This window comes from Dinoponera quadriceps, unplaced genomic scaffold (assembly GCF_001313825.1).
Source record: "Dinoponera quadriceps isolate SergipeBrazil2010 unplaced genomic scaffold, ASM131382v1 scaffold1395, whole genome shotgun sequence".
NCBI classification, from domain to species: Eukaryota; Metazoa; Arthropoda; class Insecta; order Hymenoptera; family Formicidae; genus Dinoponera; species Dinoponera quadriceps.
The window spans coordinates 1,108,083-1,129,577 of NW_014556488.1; the positions used below are offsets into that span (position 1 = coordinate 1,108,083).

Genomic DNA, 21,495 nt, shown 5'->3' on the forward strand with positions numbered 1-21,495 from the left:
CGAAGGTGAAAATCCGCGAAATACCGGCGGACGGGCGGAGCGCGGCCGAGCGGAAACGGGACGGGCACGCACATTCACGCATACACACACGAAAACACGACTCTGTGTCTTCTAGGCTCTTTACTCTTCCTGCTGGACGACGTCGGCCGCGTCTTCGTCCGTCGGGACGGTGGCTTGCGCCGTCGCCATCGGCCGTTGGTTCTCCTTGTCGCGTTTCTCCGACGCACCTCTCATGGTTCCTCCTTCAATCGCCGGCACCTCTGTCGAAGCGGAACGCGATATCACGGACGCGTTTCGAGGGTAAACGAGGGGGTGGACAGAGGGAGCACGAGGAGGAGGTCTGCGCGAGTCTCTCTCTTCCGGTGCGACGACGAACGGGGTGTGCGTGGAAGCGCTCTCCGGACGGAAACTACGAGGAGAAGACGACGAAACGACGACGACAGGCTGGAGAGTCGAGGGAGAGGAAGAGAGAGAGAGAGAGAGAGTACGAGCGCGAAATCCGCGAGCCGATCCTCGCGCTTCGCCACTCCGAGGCGCTTTGACGTTTCTCCCTGCCAAAACTATGTTTAAAAGCATCACTCGCTCACGCACGAGGTGGCGCGTCTATTTTTAGCGACGGCCGCTTTCCGAAATCCGCGCCACCTTTCTCCCGTCCGTGAGAAGAACACCCTCCAGCATCCTGGCGCGCATCGACCGGCGCGACGCGACGCGTCGCCTCGTAGTTCCCGCGATAAGGCAGGACGAGCGGTGATTCGCGATCGGGCATCGGGCGAATATCAACACTGGTCAAGGAGGTTCCCGCACGTGGAATGAGAACAGGTGATCCCGAACGGCTTTTCTCCCTCTTCGATGCTATTTTTCCTCAAAATTGCGAGCCAAATTTTGAACGACGGATCTGTCGGTTCAGCGTACGAACGGCCGTTCGGTAACGCCTATTCTTACTTCGGGTGCAGACGAGAAGTGAACATTTGCTGACCAATCACTCACGACTTTCAGCTGTGAGCTCAACGAGATTTCCAAGCTTGCTTCGAGAACGCGCGCATACACTTGTGTTTTCCTTTTTCTGACACAACGATAAAACATTTGAACATCTCCAAATCCGGAGACACTTCCGGTGACGTCCGAAATTCCGATTCTTGAAATTCGGACCTGAGAGTTGGACAGGCGTTTCCAGAAGCGTCTTCGAAATAGATTCATCACCTGGCAGAGCGAGCTGCCCGTCTGACCTTTGAGATCTGCGCGCGTTTATCGCGAAAACCCCGGGAGAATAATTGCTGTTTATTCACAGCCGAGCGCCGCGATCGCAGGATCGCGTCGCCCTTGCCAAGAGCTGAAAAATACTTCCGCGACGCTATCACAGCCTCCCGCGGCGTCATCGGTTCCGCCAGAGTGCGAAACGACGCCGGAGAGTTGAGTTACGACGGGAGCAGGTGTTGGGTGCATTGCGACACCTCGTCTGGCGGGAATATTATTCGGAGGTGAGGTAACGGTGTCGGGATTCTCCAAAAACGAGGAAAAGCTTGCGACGAGTTCGCGTCCACCTTCGATCGAGGTGGTCGTCCGGAAACGAGCGGCGCTCGTCGAGGCCGACGAGAGAAAGAGAGAGAGAAAAAGAGAGACCGACGCCACTGAAGACGACGAATCACCATCGGCAACCGAAATAGCGTGAAAAAGCGCCGACATTTCGATTCATTGGACACTCGATCTCGATTGTCAAAGCGAGCCTGTGATTTACGTCCTGCTGCGGTCCGAAAATAGCGGAATTACCGCTCATCGGGATCCAACCAATCGTAGATCAGCGCGTCGCCGGGCTAGCCGGGCCACAATCCGCGCCGGACGACTTGAATTCGATACGACCAAGGGGGAAGATCGATACCGGCGGTAAAGAAAGAGAGAGAGAGAGAGGAACTCGCCTCTCCTATGTGACGTGTGCTTGATTATTCGACACGATTATTCAGCGGCGCCGGGGAAACCATGAGGTAAGTCGCCATGAGGTAAAATGCATCAACGGTTGAATCGGCTCTTTCAGGAAACAACGAACTCGCGAGGAGGAAATCGCGTGCGACGGCCGCTGTCACAGCCGGCGCGTGCTCATTCACGTGCGGCGCGTCCGTCCGCCGGCACGAAGCCGCTCCCATCACGAGGAAGGGACGGAAGGCGCGACTCGGAGCTATCAATTAAACGAGAGCACGGTGTGAGACGCGAGGAACACGAAGAGGTCGTCGGAGGAGGCTACGCTCGACCGAAGAGCTGCGCGTGGCCCACCTGGCGCGCGATATTCCGCGCAAGGACACCGGGAACGATCCTAGCACTGCCGACGTGACACGAGCTCGGCGAAGCCCACGACTAACGCACCAGCCGGCGCCGAGGAGGAACGGCCGCCGGGTCAGGTGTATGCGGCACTTGTTGATAAGCCCGAGAGCGGATTGATTAGTGGACGTGCGAAGTTTCACGAACGCAGTCGACCACTCACGAGCTCGCCTATCGATTTGCCGAAAGCAGCCCGGTTCAAACTCCGGTCCACGCTCTCTCCTCTCCTCTCTCCGCTCCTCTCCTCTCGCGTCGTCCGCCGGCCGAGACTAGCCGGGCTAGTCCATTCCGACGGCGAGAAACGGAAGCTCCCGAATTCCAATCGCCGTGGACGAGGTCCGATCGTTTCACAATTGTTGCGCAATTGTCACTCTTTGGACTGTTTAACTGCTTTTTTTTTTTGCTATTTTTCAACTTCATCTTTAGGGTTAAATTTCTCCGCGACATCCCCGCACGACGACACGATGATCGCTGCTCGCGTACGTTTAACGTCCGTCGCGGTTACCGATAATCTACTTCGAGCAGCCCGCGAGGCTTGGATCGTCCTGAGGTCTGTTCTTTTTCACTGAACCAGCGTACGCTTGCAGAACTTAGAAAAAGAGACGTAGACACGGTACGATCTTTTCAGTCGAACTGGCTGCGCTAGTTCAAGATTTACACACGCGCATTGAAGTTTACATACACATTGAAGCGTGTGAAACGGCTTTCACGTTTCAATGTGCGCAAATCTCTCGAACTGGTGCGGCCAGTTCAGCTAAAAGGAATAGAACTCTGGATTCAGTGAGCACGAACGAAATATATGCCGTTAACGTTATCGCGCGAATTACCGCGCGACTTGCGAGGATCCTTCGCGGCGAGATCGCCGGATGCGGGCTCTTCGTAACGTTGTTAACCTTAATCGATATGACGACCGGAGGATCTCTTCGTGATTATTGATAAACCGAACGCGAAACTGCGTTTTGTATTCGGGTATAAAACAAACACGCTAGATTCCCCACGTATATTACACGTGATAAGTGCAAAGGATAAAGGAATTGGGAAATGACACGTCGGAATGGACACGTCGGACGTCGTCGTTGACGTTCGGAAGCTTGAGAAGATTCGCGAGACGTACAGGTTAAATCAGGCTGGGAAATTAATTGTAAATGTAGCGAAGCGACGCCTAATTCGACACACGACGAATGAAGGATATTCACAGCGCGTGTAAAATTTCTATCTCACTCACCCAGACCGTCGAGAGGAACCGTCGGCGTTCGGCTGGATCGATGCGAAATTGCATCTTTACTCCGTTTCGTAATCATCGTACGTACGCACCACATTATGTCGACCGACGAGAATTGCCGAACGGATAAGCATACACAACAGATAACATCGTTAAATCTCGATCCGTTCACTCCGGAACACGCTGTCACCGGTCGGCGGAGCGACCATCGCTCGACGCATTTTCATTTCGACGACATAGAAAAATGTATCGTCTCGGTCACCAAAACGATTACGAAACTCCCTTCTTAAGGAGTTCCGCAATGCATCTCGTGTTCAACGAAGAAAAAAAAGAAGGAGAAGGAAAAAAGAAGGAGGAGCAATGGTGAATTTACGATATCAAGCTACCGTCTGTGTACACGGAGAAAAAATAGAATTGCATCGCGAGGGAAAATAATTACTTGTTTTATTGTTCTTCTTTTGAGTAACGATTATCTCTCGAACGAAGAATATTTTTTCTTGATAACGGCATTAAAATATAGAGGAACAGTAGCTCTAAACCAGCAGAGGAGTGAAAAATTCTCTCTCTCTCTCTCTCTCTCTCTCTCTCTCTCTCTTTATACACAGAGTGTCGAGATCAACGTGGATAAACTTAACAAGGTGTAGAACGGATAAAGATGAATAAAAAAAGTTCCCTATTATTTCAAACAAATCCTCTTAGCGGACACGAGAGGCGTTGCGAAATTGAAAAAAGTGTTGCAACTTTAACCTGTCGACTGCTTGTGTACGCTCATCGTCCGATCAACGATGTTCCGGACGTCAGGTCGCGTCGAAAAAAGGAAGGAAAAAAGAAGAGACTTCCGTGTTAATGACTATTGCGACCTCAGTCTGGGACAAAGGGTGGCGCGTGATGCAACGCGGCAAATATTAGGAATTCAAATTAGAAATTCAAATTCGGCTTTGTCTGTCCGGCCACGCCTTTCCTCCGTGATCTAAGCGCGAGATCGGTGATCTTAACCGGTTCGCGCGACGCTGCAACGCCGAGGTTGAATTCACCTGACGCTCTCTCACCAGGTATTCCCGCTACCCGGTGACCGATCGACTCGTCCTCCGCGCGACCGGAACGTTTAGGGTTACATACGGGTTAGATGCGATCGGTTATCGTCCGGCGCGATTCTCTCTCCACGGCGTTTTACGTTTACGAGCGTCTCTCTCACCGCCGATCGCCGAGTTCGCTCGATCGGACGGGGAGAGAACGAGAAAAGGACGCAAATTGATCCTCGCAGCTCCGGCTCTAAGCGCGTCGGCGCCCCGAACGGGTTCTCGCGTTGTTTAGGAACGAGGCCGGAAACCAGGTCGCCTGGAAGCGCGGTTCTCCGCGTGGACTTTCGAATCCGTGTCTTTTAAGTCTCGAAATTCAATTTCGATGCTTCTCAAAATTACTGAACAGAGGACGTCGCGTGGTAAATGGCAAATAAAGGACGCGACGCCGTCTCTTCCGAGAGAGATGCAAAGTCACGTCGTCGAGCCCGTTACAGATGGGCGGAAACCTCTAAGAGACGCCTGAAAAATATCTATCTTTTATTTCTTGGTGGTCTTTTCAAAATTTGTGTCACCTGGATAATATATAATTACGAAAAAATTAGATTTTATTTTCTGTTATTGTAAAGATTTTTTAAGTATTCGGATATATTTAAAAATTCTATACTGTTCCTCGATGAGGCTACACACACACACACACACACATAGCATTATATAAACTATATATAATACTAAAGGGATGTTCTCGTATAAATGTACAAAGTAAAAAATACAAATAAATAAAATAATTATCGTGAACGGGATCGACGTCGGTCGGCGACGCGGTGCGGCAGGCCGGTGGTGTCGAGGGAGAGAGGGTGGTGGTCCCGATCAACCCTGAAGCCGGTACTGGCAGTCTTCTCGGCCTCTCTCGCGAACGCTTCTCTCGTTTCGCGAATCGCTCCGTGCGTTCCGCGAGTTACGCATTAAAAAAGAATAGTAGCGCGCCGTATCTTGTGCGTACTCGAGGATCGAGCCGTGGAGAGGACAGGAGAGCGGAGGAGAGGAGAGACGAGAGACAGAGATGACGAGCAAACGTTGCTCGTAGAAGCAAAAAGAAAAAAACGGGTGATGTTCGAGTTCCCCGGGGTGGGGATTCTCTCCGCGCGCGCGGCCAGGAATATATAAATCGCGGCACAGGTAGGGCTGAAATTCAGGTTGCCGCGGATCTGGGACTATCTGAGACTATCGGCAGCATGCGGCCAGGACAAGCGATGCGGGTGAGTCTGTGATCGGCGATTCGCCGTGCGAATCTCCTCTTCATTGTTTCATTGTTTCATCGTGTGTACATATCGCTCGGTTTACTGTAGCTGACGTAGTAGCGCCGTCACGGCTCGACATTCAAAGTCGACTGCTCAGCGACCCGACCTTCCGACTTTTCCGCTCGACTTGACGACGCGCGCTTCCATCAGCTTTCGCGTTTCTTCCCTACGGTGTACAAAAAACCCCCTTTCTCTCGGATGGAATAAGGATTTTTTGGACATCGAGGGGAAGAAATTGAAAAAGAAAGAATCTAAAAGTCCCCTATTTGTGACGTAAAAACTGGTATTCACAGTCAGATTTTATATTTAAGTTCACCTCCAGGTCGTCTTAAGTTCATCTTCAGGTGTCGTACGGATCGTCTCATAATAAGCAATAAGACTTAAGCAGTAAGGAAATCGACCAGCCATAGTCGTTTATCGGAAGAATAATCGATCGTGGTTGATCAATTTGCTCGCTGCTTACGTCTTAAAGTAAAATTGTGGACAAGGAGTCTTAACGAGTCGAAGTCTGATCGCTAATTGTAGAAAACCTCTAAGATCTGACTATGAATACCAGTCGGAGAGTCGGATCAAGATTAGAGATCGATTCAATTTTTCATTCATTCATCGGCAGCCGGGAGTCACCGTTTCACCTTTCATCCCGCCTATTTTGCGCGAATAATGCAAGAGAGACGGTGGTATAAATAGTCGAATCCTTGATGTATCGCAGCTGTTTATAACCCGCGAGAAGCCACTCCAATATTAATAGACCCGCCGTTGTTCTATACCGTTGACGTAGCCGGCTGTTTTCGCGGAAGGTAATTTCCTCCCGCTCGCTGCAACTCGCCGATCATTCGCATGCAACGCGTGCCCGACTGGCCCATCTTCGGGCATCGACGGCGGAGCAAACAACGTCGTTTCAAGAAGTCATTGCGCCGCATTTCTCGTTTCCACGCTTTCGAGCAAAAGGAGAATAAACGTACGCGGTACCGGCAATTTTTTCGGTACCCTTGTGGTTTCTTTTCCTCTCGTACAAGCGGGTGGTCTTTCGAGAGACAGACGGGAGATGCGAGAACGCGCGGGAACATTGAAAAGAATTTGCAAAACCCCGCGAATTACGCCGGCTGCTTGAACTTTTGTACAAGCCTCGTCACTTTCTCGATGTGTGTTTTGCGTTTCTTTCGCAGGATCGGATCGTTGTGTTCTTCGTGATGATGATGGCGACGCTCGGCACGACGGTGTCGAAACCGTTATGGTCGACTTTAACGGCCGGCGATAATTACTTGTATCCGACGGGCGACGAGGTCAACGCGCAGCCGCAGTATCTCGCAGCGTATCAAAGCTCACCTTATTACGTGTACAATGTATCGATATTCTAGAGAACGTTTCATCCACGTCCCGCCCCGATGACGATGACCTTCAACGTGTGTTGTGTTTTCAGGTACACGCGAATGTAGGAGACGTGCCGGCCGCTGTCTTCGCCGCCGGCAAACCGGAAGTCGCGCACATCCCCGCTTACAGCTTCTACTACGGAATGCCGATCTACAACATTGGGATCCCGTTGAACCCGGTGAGTCCGCGATCTCGTAAATATCTCGGCGGGATATTCTAATTAAAAGAAATTCAATCAACACACCGGTGTTGTTCCAGATTTACCCCGTGTTGACGCCGTCGCATCCGGGGCTCCCCGGCAGACCGTTACTTCCGCCGACGTCGACCCAGGAGCCGTTCGACGTGGACATCGACGACGACCGTATCGAGAAGTTGGACTCGAAGGTCGAGCCCGGCACGGAGACGAAAAAGCCGGCGAACAGCGGCGAGCAGGACGAAGATTCTATAACTGTGGAAGCGATATGAGATCATTTCACCTGCGGTCACGCGCGGTAATGAATGCGAACGTGGGAGGAATGGAGGCTTAATTGCGCGGGAACGACGCGATCGCTTCCTCATACCTCGTTATATTTTGATATTCACGTTGCGTCACCCTACGTGCGACTCAGACTCCGACAGAGGCGCGAGGGACTTCCCGCGACCAAGATTTCTCTTTATTCCTTTATCAAAACAAATCTTATATGAAAGATTCAAACCTGTAAATCATATTAGCATATCTCGCTAATCCGATGTTCATCCACGGTTGAATACTTTAATATGTCAATGCCCGAGTTTGGATCTGCTGCTAACACAAGGTTCAACCGGAACCTGATTTAATTAATTTTCTTTGCACTTTTTTGTCCCCTCTGTCGCGGCAAAGGATAATATCCCGTTAATTAAGAATACGGATGTGAATATTAAGAGCTGTGCTCTTGGGAATTGTACGTAAAAAAGTAGAATGTATCGTCTGTAATAAACTGACACTTCAATGCGCCTTAGAGCTTTTTGCTTGATCGAGGTCACCCGAGGTCGCCATTTAACCTTTCGGCGTGCCGGTCGCGAGGATTTCTTCCTCCGACGCGAATTATCGGGCGCGATTCCGATCGGTTTCTCCCTCGCTGGCGTCTCGCCCGAAGCGTCTATTTCTGGAGTGGACTCGATATCGTCATCTCGACGATTTGCGCTCCTCGCATCCTCCGATGAATCCGTCATTGTTGCAAAGAAACGCTCCCGGGGTCGCTCACCCCGGGAGAGAGAACGCTCGGAGATAAAGCTCGGCCGGAGGCGAGCGGAGACATTTCCAAGCTCGTCAGCAGTGCGTCGATTTCCTCGGACGCGCGCACGTTCACGCGGATGGTCGCGACGAGAATGATCGTCCGCCGTGGAAGATCCTGGGTGGTCCTCGCGCTCGCCACGTGCGTCCTCGTCGCGAGCCTGTCGGCCTCCTCGGGACCGGCGAGATTCCGCAGATGGTGGCCCACCGCGAAGATGCCACTGTGGCACACCAGGCCGACGATCGTGCGAGTGACGGACGAATTGCTCGACGACGAACTCATGTCGCCCGACTGCACCGGAGACCACTGCGGAGACTTGCGAGTGATTCCCGATCTCGGCGGGACGCGCCGGAACGAGCTCGCCCCGAGCGAGCGCTACGTCGTTTACCCGAAGCAGTACGAGCGTTTCGTGTCCAGGAAGAGCCCGGGGCACCGTGCGAACAGGCACAAGAGGTACGTCGCCTTCCCGGAGACGCCCCTGCCGAACGCGACCGACTCCTTGGCGACCGGCCGTCCCGCTAACGCGACCTCGCCGAACGGCGACGAGATCGTTAGGGTTCCGCTGTATAGAACGCGCAGGCAGGTCGAGACGCCGGCATTCACCGACAGAACTCGGAGGAGTCTCGCCGACAAGGATTATCCCTCGCGGAGGAACGCCAGCGCTTATTACGCCGAGCGGAGAGCCGTCATGGCGAGATTCTACGCTCGTCAGCGCGAGATTAGGGAGCGATACGGCGTTAACCGCACGAACTCCAGCCTCGAGGACGACAAGCCGCGGAACGAGGTGGCGAGCAACGTCACCCTGTTCCGACTCTATCCCCCCAGGAATTCCAGCTTGACGGACGTCGACGGGGCGACCTTCCGTCACCCTTCCATCACGATCGACCCGGTGTACAGCAATAATCCGCCGGCCAAGCCGAACGAGCGACCGGTCGTGCCGGAAGCCGACGGCCGCCTCGAACCCCGCGCGTGGAACAACAGCAGCGTCGAGAGGCAGGCTGTGCGGTATTACTACACCACACCCGCGCCCTGCGCGAACGCCTCGTTGTCCGGCACCGTCGCGCCGAAGAAACGGTCGAAGAACCCGAGTGACTTGGACAACGATGACGACCATCGGATGACCAATGTAAGTTGACGAGAGAGAGAGAAGGAGAGATGACTTTGACGGCAATGAAAAGTAAAAAGACATGGGCGATCAAGAGAAGATTATCTCGCGACTTATCTTGAACTTTGACGCTACCTTGACTTTCGTTTGTGCGACGCGACGTTTTATCGCGACGTCGTGTCGCGGATTTCCCGTACTCAATCGTGCGATTTGCTTGTCAGGAGACCGACGGGACCGACCATAAGATTTGGGGAGAGTGCAAGGGGAAGGTGGTCTACCAGCATAACTTGCTCCTGGCACTGAGGGGGGCTTCCTCCAAACTCGAAGCGATGTTCGAGGTAATTATTGAAGCCCCCATTTGCATCACTTGCGTGGAGGTGTTGCGATATAACCAGACCAGGGCGAATGTCACGTTCGAATCTGGCGGACGGGGCCATGATTACGTGAAGCTCAAGCTACAGGGCTACGAAAATGAAGGGTTCTCGTACATAATCAAGGTCTGGGGTATCAAAAAGTTCGGTCCGAACTGCACGATATATACTATAGATTAGTGAGTAAGTAAATTCGCTTTCTCATCGAGAGAGAGAGAGAGAGAGAGAAAGAGAGAGGGGAGTAGGGAGAGGTGTGACGATGTTAGCAACGCTCTGCGTGTATGGAAAATCTTTAATATATAAAAACATTGCGTATCTCATAAATATATATATGTGTGTGTGTGTGTGTGTGTGTGTGTGTGTGTGTGTGTATGTATATATCGATGCGTCGTGTAACTTGAATAAAAATTCGCTCGGTCCGCTGTCGAGCATACGATATTACTAATGAACGAATGCGATTTGCGCGGCGTCAAGACCTCGAGACCATCGCCCTGTAATCTTCCGTAACTTCTCACCTATTGTTTGCGAACGTAAAAACGTTTGCGTTACAAATCTCTGCGCGGACACAAAATATATATCACGAAACAGCTGCGCAACGATACGGTTAACGACAGCGAAATGCTCGCCGCAAGTTACGGAATAAGGGCGCGGCGTGCGACGCGCGAGACGTGGAACGCATTGCGAAGAGGATTCGAAATTCCGTGAAAAAAAAAGAAAAGAAAAGGGGAGAGAGAGAGAGCGAATGTGTAAACGCACGAATTGCGGAAATAATTCCAGCCGTTCTCCGCCGACCCGGTGAATAATAACAGCCGGGCGACCGCGAACACGCGCGAGCGGAACTCTTGAACTTTATCGAGCATCGCGGCATGCAGATTGGAGATTATTTCGAGCAACGTGCGGTCAAAGTTCATCGATATAATGGCGTGACCAATGTGCTAAATGCCAGCCGATTGACTACCGCTGTCACGCTATCGCACCGGCACGGAGAGAGTCGATTATCCTCCGGAGCACGTAACAACGAAGAGCCCCGCGTCTCCCAGATAAGAAGGAAAGCGCACGAGCGGAAAATAAATAGAAAAAAAACAATAGATCCGTCGTCGTCCTCGACCGCTCGCGTGTTTGCTTCGTTTCCGCTCGCGCGATCCGACACTCTCAGGACATCTCCATCTTCGGGCTTCCCTCAGGACTTCCGCGGCAGAATGGAGGTCGGCAGAGGCGGCGGCGGCACGTCCGGTATCTTCTCCTTCTCGTTCCTCGGAGGCAGGCTCGCCCTTTCCTCGTGGAAGCCCGGTAACAGGTGGCCGGACTCGGCGTGGTTCTTCGGCGTGGTCGGCGGGATCGGCTCCAGGGAGCCGTACGGCTGGTAGTCGACGTAGTAAGTGCCGGGCACGAGGTGCGGGTTGAAGCTGTTGTACGTGTAGATGTACGGCTCGTAATAGAGGGAATGGTAATTCGGGTAGAAGCTCAACGGCACCTGCTGATTCTTCCTCGAGGCTGCGTCGACCTTCCCCGCCTGCGACTCGTCTTGCGGATTGCCCTTCGGTTGTTCCTCGTCGTTCTTCTCCTTGACGTTCTCCTTCTCGGCGTTCGCCCGATCCTTCCCGATGCCGAAACTCGTGGATTCCACGAATCGCGAACTCGAGCTGGCCTGCGTCTGGTCGCTTCCGCCGGCTTTCCCTCCCGGCGACGTAGGGTAGTGCACCACTTCCGGCCCAGCGAAGTGAGGCGCTATTTGCGTGTAGTAGAACGGCGGCACGTAACCGACCGCGGTGCGATGAATGACCGGCTGTATCACCGGGAACGCCCGCGACGGCGACAGATTCTGATTGCTCGTGATCACGGCGTTGTACACCTTCGGCACCCTCAGGAGACCCGGCGCAGCGGCCACGACGCTGATCAGCGCGCAGACGATCGGTAGGTTCATCTGGAAGGAGCGCTCTCATTAGTAACTTCATTCGTTTCCGATTATCTCGTTGTTTACTCTCTCTCTCTCTCTCTCTCTCTTTCTCGACGTTTCTTTGAGTGAAATATCGCTCGCGAAGCAGAGCAACCATCGCGAGTCGTGAGAATTCGGGTGACCGTTCGCTCATTTCGTGTGAATTCGCTCCATTCTGAATCGTCTTCACTGAAAATCGAAGAGTGAATCCGATGTGTCTGATGTATCACATAAAGATATTCATTCCAATCGATCGAAACGTTCGTCCGTATGGAGTCAGAAAATATTCTAAGCTCGAACGAAACATTCGCTCTTGCGACTTCGAGTGATTTTTTATCACCGCCTCGTGTGATGATACTTTGTCACTTTCCGTTTATTTGGAATGAGATTTCACTCCGAGAAACTTATCGGGACGAGGGATAGTCGTGGCAATAATCGGGTAAGGAGGTAAAGCCATTAGAATATTGTTGCCTCGCCTATCGGCCAGATCCTTTTGCGCAGACTTTCTGTGCGTTACTACTTTCCTTTCTTCTCTCTCGTCCAGCCAATGAAACTGTTATTATTATTGTTATCGTAAATAATAAAGATCTCGATCCGTGCGAGAGGCTGCGAAGTTGTTGTTGACTCAAAGGCGACTCAACGATCGAACGTTTACATGTACACGAATCGCACGTGTATCGGAGAATTACAGCGCCGTGAGAAGACGGGCGTGTTCTGTCACGTGTATATGTGTGTGTGTGTGTGTGTGTGTGTGTGGAAGCAGCCGACACCATTATTGTTTCTGGAAAGGCAGCGGACCGGCCGGTGGCGCAAGTATCTTGCGTGTGTGAGCGCATACAAACGACAACGCGAAACACGCGTGCACAGAATGTTACCCCGGGTCGCTCGCGCTCATAGGCGTGTACCCGGGAGTTATCGCGCCTAGCGGATTCCAGTCGTGTTTGAAGTTCAAGCTCCCAGAGCTAACCAACGCCAACGGAACGTTTACAAGGCCGCGAGGCGCCGGGCGAGTCGCGGGGCGAGCGTTCGATCTTGTCCAGCGCGCCGCATCGTCTTCGCATTGCGTTTCTTGATGCGGTGCGTACGAGAAGAGACCGTCGGTGGCGCGCGAGGAGTCAGCTGGTGAACGAATTCGAAAAATACGAGGGAGCGCGCGCGCTCTTGATTCGAACGATCGCTGCTGTTCGCGCAAGACCGTTTCATCATTACATCCGCCGGTCGATCCGTCGTGTTTGGTCCCGAGAGAGAAAAAAAAAGAAAGAAAGAAAGAAAGAGAGAGAGAGAGAGAGAAGTTTCCGAGTTTCATCGCACATGCAAGGGTCCAGGAGGCCCGCGGCTAAGCTCCTTCCGAGCGCGGTCGCGCACCGGTGAATCACCTCATCAGCATTCGCGAGCTACGCCAACGGCTTCGTCGTTTCGCACGTATCACTTCCTACCTCCGGCCACGAGGGGCTCCCACGGTCACGTTCTTCACCCTGTCGTGGCGCCTCTCGGGTTCTATCGAAGCTACGCTCTTCTATCGTCTAAGAGCGACGTCTCACACGTACTCTCACTCACCGTTCGCTGTTATCAGCTCCTTCTTCTTCTTCCTCTTCGTCGTCGTCTTCTTCTTCTTCTCTCCTGCGCGTCTCCCGAAGCCGGGGGGGATATCTCCGAGAAGCTGACACCAAGTAGCAAGAGCGCTGCATGGGCCCGTAGTATATATGGCCCATGGGGTTCCAGGGTTCAAGTCCCACCTCCCCCACTACGGGCGACTCTCGGCGAAAGTACTCTCCGATCGGTACTCTATAATGTCCAACTTCGGACCAGCCTATATCACACACCGGTAGAACTGTAGAAGGACAGCGGTTTGCGATACGCCTCCTTCACGAGGCGATGCATCGCGACCGACGACGATACGTTGTCTTAGGGAGGAGGATGACGGCGTCCCGGGAAATTGCGCGCCTTCAAATCGCATGCATCGGAGGACGGAGCTAATGCCGTTCTTATGTAATTTGCACGGTTACACAACGCGCGGGTGTGCGTCCCAACGTGTCATGGGAGAAGTTTCGCGTTTTCCTGATCCTGGTACGAGTCGGGGCCCGATCGTGAATCCTTTCCTCGAGTGTAGATGAAGAAGGGAAGAGTGAAGATACTACGTTAAACGCTTTCAGGCCGGGGGATCCTCCCGAGTCGACATTTTAAGGATAATTTGTGTCTACTTAGATGGCCTGTAGACTAATAAAAACCTACCTTTGAGGATATTAAGACTTGTTAACTTTTCTCTTAAACTTCTGATTCTCGAGATTTAACTACTTAACGGTAAAATAGCAAAATTCAGATATCGTCGATTTAAGATATTGTCATAGTCAAAGTAAAAGCAAATTATATTATTAAAATTGAGTTTCCGAGTCTACTTTGTTACCTGATCCCCTACCGTGCCGTGGAATCAAAAGTTTGACATAAGACGAAAATTTCGATTCGTGTTCACTTTTCACGAGTTCACGCCGAAGGAAAAGATTCACGATAGGCCCTCTGATCCAGATTCGGGCACGATGGGGCAATCAACTCTCGGTGGAAGCCTCGCAAACATCGCCGTCACGCGAATCGCGCTATCGTTTCTTCGACCGGAATGATCGATCGTTCGCGGTCAGATGCAGCAGAGCGAAATGCGAGCGAACGATCGAGTTTAGTGGTTTAGCGCGAGTGAGTGGAGAAAAAGGGAGAAAAATGAGAGTCCTATATTTCATCGCACACAGAGAAATAGTGAGATGCTGTCAGTCATTTCTGACAGGTCGATCCGAGCCATTGTTCTTTCCACGAGATCGGGACTAGTTGACACGTACTAATCACCGACCTTTCCCGCCGCGTAAGTGCTCGTGCACCGTTAGGTCAGTTCAGCAATAACCCGATGATAATGCAACGATCTCGTCATACGCACGCACGCAGGCAGACGACGGGCGGTTCACCTTGGGTATTGTTTCTTAATTCACGTTCTAATTGCGGACGATTGTTGCTCGCACTTGCCTCGGACACGTAGCGTTCGCGTTGCCACGAACGTGCGTAAGCGAAAGGTAGAAATGAATAGTCGAAAAACGCGCGCGGAGATCTCGGCGCCGCAGTCAACGCGACTGAAACCCGTCGTGAGCGCCGCGTCTCTCCTGTTTCCTTTTCTTCTCCTTTATTTCCATGCAACTCCGTGTCCCTCGCGGTGATCACTCGCGAACGAGTTGGAGGGATTGACATTTAATCCCACTCGAGACACCGTTGGCCGAATATCGAGCAGAAAAGTCAAATCCCCGCGCGATGAATTTCTCGCGCGTATCGCCGTTACGTGCAAACATGCACGCCGAAGGTGGCGGCGATGAAATGTCGCAAGGTAAAAAAAACCTTTGTACTCGTGTCAAAATCGGTTCTTGCTGAAATTTCTGCGCGAAATTTTTAACACACCCATGTGTTAAACTTAACATATTGTGCTGGCGTTATCTCAGTATTTTATATCGATACTGAACGCAAGTGTTAAAATAACACATTTTATATTTCAGTGTCGATCAACACGTTATGGATCACTTTAAGTTTGTGTTAATTTCTTACATAATATTTGTTTGACTTTTCAAGATCTTCCAATCGGGAAATCAAATTGAAAAATTTCAACTACTTTTCTGTTAAATTAACACAAAACTTTGCTCGGACCGTTTGAAACGTGCGAAGTGTGTCAAATTTAACAAACAATTTCGTATTATGCGGGCGATCGCGAAAGGATTCCGCGCGAGTCGCGCAATAACATCCAGAATTCCGTTCATGCGCGCACAAGGATCGACCAGGCGGGCAGGTGGGACGAAATGAGCGTTTCGATGGAATTCAGTGACATCGTGTGTAGCTTGGTAAGTCAATGCATTTCAACGTTTCAGCAACGTACATATGTGGAGGCAACGCGAGCTCGCGCCCCGCGTTATTCGCGAACTCGACGAAGGCGCGACGACACGCTCGGTCGCCTCGGTCTGCGTCTACATCCGATTGCAGATCCGTCGTCCGACGGATGACGCGCACGGTGCGATCTGTCGGATTGATCCGATCGTGAGTTTCGTCGCGGAACGTCTCGATCGTCAGCCGTGAGACAATCGGATGTACGACGCGGTCGAGCGACGTGGTTCGCTCGAAATTCAAATGAAGCGACTAAAGTCTCTAAAAAGGGGTAGAATCGCTCGAGCTCTGACGTTCCTTCGATTATTCATACACATTCCCCGAACGCACGTTGCATCGTCGTCAACGCGTCGTCGTGAAACGCGATCCCCGACGATCCCACCTTAGCGCCTCGACCGGTCGTCGAGCGCGCGAGGTACGACGTCCGGTAACCGGAGGATCACCGTGAATCTTCGCGGGGTCAGATCGACTCGATCGGTATGTAACACATCCTACGCAGCAGCAAGATCGGGAAATTCGGCAGGAAGACGATCATCAGCAACACCAACGGCGACAGCAGCAGCAGGATGTTGGCGTACACCACCAGCCACCAGATCGGCGACGTTCCCAGAACCGGCTCTAGCATTATGATCCTCCACCGGTCAAGAGGTCGAGCACACGAGCATGAGAACGCGAGCCGGTGCGAGGCTCTCGCGCGAATGTTCCGAACTATCCGGTTTTAAGGAGGTGAGGCGCTCGCCTATCATGGTCGATCTTTCATCGTCCCGACGCACCGTGCCGATGCGCTGCAAACAAAGGAGAATTTCTCTCAGTCGTCGTCCTCGCCTGGCGACGCGCGCTGTACATGTGTGTGTGTGTGTGTTAAACTGATAATCGCGCTCTGATTCATGCTCGATCTATGATCCGTGCTCCACTTCGATATCGCCTCGTGTATTCGACTTATTGCCTGTTCGACGGAGGGAGCAACTCAGTGAGCGCTTTGTGCTTATCGCTCCCGATTGGTTCTCTTGGATCTACATAAAAAAAAGGTTTCTTTAGATCTAGCGTACGTGTTTGTTCGACTTGGGTTTGTTTTATGTAAATGACATCATTTAATATCATATTGTATCATCATTTTGTCTAGTGAAAATGTTGTTGTTTCACCAAAATAAACCGTGTTGTTTGATAGAAAACAAGAAAAACAGCATTATTTTGAGAAAATATAATACTCGGTTTGGATGCAAAAATTTAATTCATTGTACGTTGAATATTTTTCCACGAAACAGGAAGAAGTTCTTCAATATTTGTCTAACACAGTGTTACATCTTCCGAATAATTTATTGTTTGTGACAACCGCTGTGTGATGTTGGGATGAAAATACAAAAAATACGTGTTATTTGATGTAAAGTGTACTTATTGTTTGAGAAACCAAACAATCCTGTTTGTTCAATCAAACAAACGTTCGTTTGTTTGCTTCAAAAGGCAAGTTTGTTTCGATTAGAAAAATTGTACTAAATCCAAGGAAATCTTTCTTCTTTTCATTGAAGATCCAAAAGAATGCTATATTCATAGATAATAATTACAAAGCGCTGAATGAGCTGTTTTTTTCCTGTACGAAGGCAGCCATGAAAATTTCACAGCAGGAAAGCGTAGTCCGTGATAATCGCTCTCTGCGATGTGATCCTTCGTTGTTGACTCTCTCGAGTAGTTTTCCCGCGCTATTACCTCGACGATTAATTCAACTGTGTGCGTTCACACTCGCGCGAGCGCGATTTGTAAGTTTAAAGCGCTCGTTGTCGCACGGGATCGGTCGGTTGCCGCGTTATCTAACTAAAGCGTAGCGGAAAATGATGTGCCACAGATACTCCGTTACGTTAATCCATAGCCCACCATTTATCACTCGCTAATTATGCAACAAACTTGCACTTCACGCGTAATGATTGCGTAACGGCTGCGCGCGGCCTGCTAAAGTCAAAATGCCGGAGCCGCCTCGCCCTCTTTCTTACACTTTACGGGCTACGCCGCTTCGCCTTTCCTTCGCTCACCTTTACTTATCGTCCGTCGTCAACAAAGAAAAATGTCGATAAAGTGTGAGAATGGACCCGGTAAGCAAGAAGCATTAAATCAATCTCTCGAAAAGTCGAGTTTATGTGGATTTTATCAACACTCGACAATTTTATCAACGTTTTTAAACTCGATAATATAATATTCCGAAACGTTAAAATCATAATGTAGACATACCTATATATTCTTTTTAATGATACGCTTGGGTGAAATATTGTTAACAATGACGTTGTATACGACATTAACAACGACATATTTGACAAAGTTAAAAAGTATCACCGCGGTAACGTTGTGTTAATGATTTCTTGCTCACCGGAGATGAATTGGCTAGTAACAAACGCTGACATAAACGACGCCTCGGGAACGTTAAACATTATTCAAACGAGGCGGCGATCAATTTAATGAAACTTCGCGAAGATTCGCGAAAGAATTATCTTGTAACTCGTCGCTTCCCCATCTATCTTTGTCTCTCTTTCTCTCTCTTTTACATTCTGTCGAAGTTACAGGAGATTGTCCTTGTACCGAAGAGAGTAGATTCATCTCGCGACAGACCTGTTGGGCAAGCTCGCGCGGCGATGCGAAATCGGAGATGGTAAAAACAACGTCTGCAAGAAATAAAGAAAGAGAGAGAGGGGGAAGCAGCGAGACGGTGAGCAGCCAGACAATGTCCGACGCGAAAAATTATACCAGTATTCTTACGACGGGCTCGATGTAATATCGCGAGGAGGATGGCCGCTCGAATGCCGTCCGACTCGCGGCGTATTGCATCGAGAGAAAAGTGAAATTTTCACGATTGCGTAAAGACAGGTATAATACCAGCATTCTACGCGGCACGAATAGCGGCGTCATCATACAACGCAATCTAATGCGTAACGTAATATCAATGATCAAGCATAACGAGATAAGCAGCTGCGCTTTATGCAGCCAGCTTTAATCGCGAATTGCGTAAACGCACTATCACGGCGAGCTGGGTCGCCGGTTGATTATTAAGTAAGCAAACGAGTTTCGTCGGTCGACATATAATATATTTTCCCCATGCTTTTTATTCAGCGGTACAGAAAATGTGTGTGTGTGTGTGTCTGAGAGAGGGAGAGAGTAATTAAATAAAAAAAACAATCTTAATTTTCTATACGTTACCGTTATCTGTTGCTGTATTAAAACAGAAAAATAAATCATCGTGCTGGGTATTATTCGTCATACGCAATAAAATCGAGGGGATATCGAGAGATGATGGTGGCTGTAATTTTCTGTTTGCAAAATGCAGCGTTTGTAAATGCTGATAGCGATCGGATGCAGAGATACTCTCACTATCGAGGCATCGAGGCGGTTGCGTCAAAAGTCGCCTTTTACTCGCGCCGAGTTTCCATTCGTAGGAGCTCAGCGCGCGCTCCTCGGACGTTAAAACCGATCCGAGCTCGGCAGGCGCGAATGTCGCCGTTGAAAACGCTGAGAGATCATTTTCATATTCCCCCGGCGGGAGAACGGCCGCGTGAATTGCGATTCCATCGCGAAACTGGAGATTACCGGCGATCAGAGGCCAACGCGTAGAACCAGAGTTCACTCGATGGGAGCGCCGACGAGCTCGGTATTCAATTTAACGAATTCCTCACCACGAATGTATAATCGCCGTTGCGTAATCAAGATAATCGGGGTAACCGGGGCAGGGGAAAAGCCCGGCAGGCGAGTCGAATTCAATCGAGAGAGTGGCAATCGACGCGGGACAGATATCCGTTAACGCGAGGAAAATGATAAGAATAATGACAAGAAGCGGGAGAAGAAGGAGAGGAGGACTAAGAAGGAGGATAAGAAACGGACTCGGTGCCGATCGGTGCCGACGGTGGGCACCACGATCACCTACCATCTGCTATCTCGACGGTCCCCGAGCTCCGCTCCGCGTCGTCTCGGAGCAGCGCGCCCGCATCTGCACCAGGACCTCCCGGCGTCTCCCTTTATCCTGTGCGCCCACCGCGACGCATCCTCGCGAGGCTGGGCTGTCGTGGAGAAGCGCGTGATAATTCCGGCGCTGATCGCACGCATGCACGCACGCACGAAAAAAACTCGCCGGGTATCCCCGCGGTAAGGGTTGAACGTCGTCGCCACGCGAGAGAGCAGGTTCGCGACGCGAGCAGGCGCGCGCTCGCTTTCCGTGGACTGAGAGCGCTAAAGTTCGCGGCCGGTCTCCGACGGACTTTCCCTTTCTTTCGGCTCTTTAGACCGGCGGCGCCGGTGTAATACCGGGACGGCTCTGCGTGTTAAGTCACCCGGTTACGCGCGAGCGGAGGAGCGTGCGTGCGTGAGCGAGCGAGCGGCTTACCCGCGCTTTACCTGTCGGCTCTCCGGCGAGCGAGCCGGCTCGCACGCGTGTGCGTCAACCCGATGGCATTGACGGGTTCCCGCGTAACGACCGCGCGCGCCCGACCTGCTTCTTCGGATCTTGCTCAACTAACGCGCGGACAAAGGAGCCAGCTGGCCGAGGGAGCGGCGCGCATACGTGCGGCGGAATACGCGTGCGGATTTACGCGCGGGACAAACCCGTAAACCGCGTCGTGGGTCGCGCGAGGGCACGCCAACCGACCTCTCACTACCTTCGCATTCCGCTCCTCTTTGGCTCGCGCGAAACAAACCGCAACAAGGCTGTGCGCGCCACCGGAAAATTATTCCCACTCGTTTCTTCGATCATTCTTCCGCCCTCGACGATCGATCCGCGTCGAAATTTGCAGCGGGAAAATGCGCGTGGCTCAACTCGAAACGATCCTAGGCCGGTATTCACAGTAGGATCTTATATATTTAAGAGCGTCTTAAGTTCATCTCCGGATGATGGACGGATGATGGTTTCACTGGCACACGGGACATCTGAAGATGAACTTGGGATGATCTTAAATCGTAAGACCCGACTGCGAATATCGACATTAGATAGAAAATCGCGCTATGTGACGTGTGTCTCTGAACAGTCTCTGCTTACTTCTCCTTTGTTTTCCTCAAAAATTCGCCGAGACGATCTGATTGAAATTTCTAGTCAAAATTTAGAGCAGGTTCAGATACAAGATCGGACTATACAACGTGTCTCTGAGAGATTGTACTTCCTTTTTCTTTTTCACAAGTTCATTGCGATCTGTGCTGGAATCTACAGCGGAAATAGAAATGCACAATCATCCAGGGACGAATGTAGGCTATCTAAAGATGAACTTGAAGCGATGTTAAACACAGACTGTGAACGTCGCACGTGGCTTGCGCATTTGCCGAAGTGCTAATTACAGTTTTAACGTGCGGACAGCTCGGTTAGCAGACCCGACGGGTACGGTGGAGACAGAGACGCAGGCAGAGAGGGCCGTTGCGAAAGACTCGATCGTACGAAATTGCCGTTTTGAAGGAGCCTGTAATCCCGGTCAAGGTCCAGGAGCCTGGAACATGTGTCTATGCCAAAATACCTCGACTATTACATTTACATATTCCACGCTCGGATAGCAATATTTCTCCCCCCGTCCGAAAACGCTCGCTTATGCGCGCGCCTCCGGGGCGGAAAATCGACGGTCGCGAGCCTCCTGGACGTGAGAATTCATTTCCATTTCCATTAGAAGGTGAGCCAACGTACACCGTGAATGATGCCGCATTTCACGCGTATTTCGAGACGCACACGGCGACTGTCCGGGGTTTACACGCG

General features: G+C 51.2%; 4 protein-coding genes across 13 annotated transcripts in view; 2 read left to right on the top strand and 2 right to left on the bottom strand.

The window, feature by feature from the left end:
* Positions 1-477, bottom strand: part of LOC106747587 (cytosolic carboxypeptidase 1-like) — a 38,751-nt gene extending 38,274 nt beyond the window's left edge. For 3 of the 9 annotated variants that reach the window (XM_014625233.1, XM_014625230.1, XM_014625231.1), the window contains exon 1: positions 125-475. In XM_014625233.1, the coding sequence (XP_014480719.1) occupies positions 125-234 (110 nt within the window). In that variant the 5' untranslated portion in view covers positions 235-475. Of the gene's footprint in view, positions 1-88 lie in introns of all 9 variants that reach the window. The other 6 variants (XM_014625238.1, XM_014625236.1, XM_014625237.1 and 3 more) reach the window with 4 other exon arrangements.
* A 150-nt stretch (positions 478-627) lies between these two features.
* LOC106747593 lies at positions 628-8,196 on the top strand. 2 transcript variants are annotated; one of them, XM_014625250.1, is made up of 5 exons: positions 628-1,979; positions 2,030-5,810; positions 7,019-7,195; positions 7,273-7,401; positions 7,482-8,196. In XM_014625250.1, exons 2-5 carry the CDS (start codon positions 5,787-5,789, stop codon positions 7,686-7,688), a joined length of 537 nt encoding a protein of 178 aa, XP_014480736.1. In that variant the 5' UTR covers positions 628-1,979; positions 2,030-5,786; the 3' UTR covers positions 7,689-8,196. The 2 variants fall into 2 exon arrangements, with proteins under 2 accessions (XP_014480736.1, XP_014480735.1); XM_014625249.1 differs by having other exon boundaries at positions 628-5,810.
* Positions 8,197-8,444: 248 nt separating this feature from the next.
* On the top strand, positions 8,445-10,393 carry LOC106747589. Its single transcript, XM_014625239.1, has 2 exons — positions 8,445-9,602; positions 9,803-10,393. Exons 1-2 carry the CDS (start codon positions 8,556-8,558, stop codon positions 10,130-10,132), a joined length of 1,377 nt encoding a protein of 458 aa, XP_014480725.1. The 5' UTR covers positions 8,445-8,555; the 3' UTR covers positions 10,133-10,393.
* Positions 10,369-20,090, bottom strand: LOC106747592. Its single transcript, XM_014625248.1, has 2 exons — positions 19,693-20,090; positions 10,369-16,576 (listed from the first exon to the last, which is right to left on the bottom strand). Exon 2 carries the CDS (start codon positions 11,874-11,876, stop codon positions 11,133-11,135), a length of 744 nt encoding a protein of 247 aa, XP_014480734.1. The 5' UTR covers positions 11,877-16,576; positions 19,693-20,090; the 3' UTR covers positions 10,369-11,132.
* Positions 20,091-21,495: the final 1,405 nt, after the last annotated feature.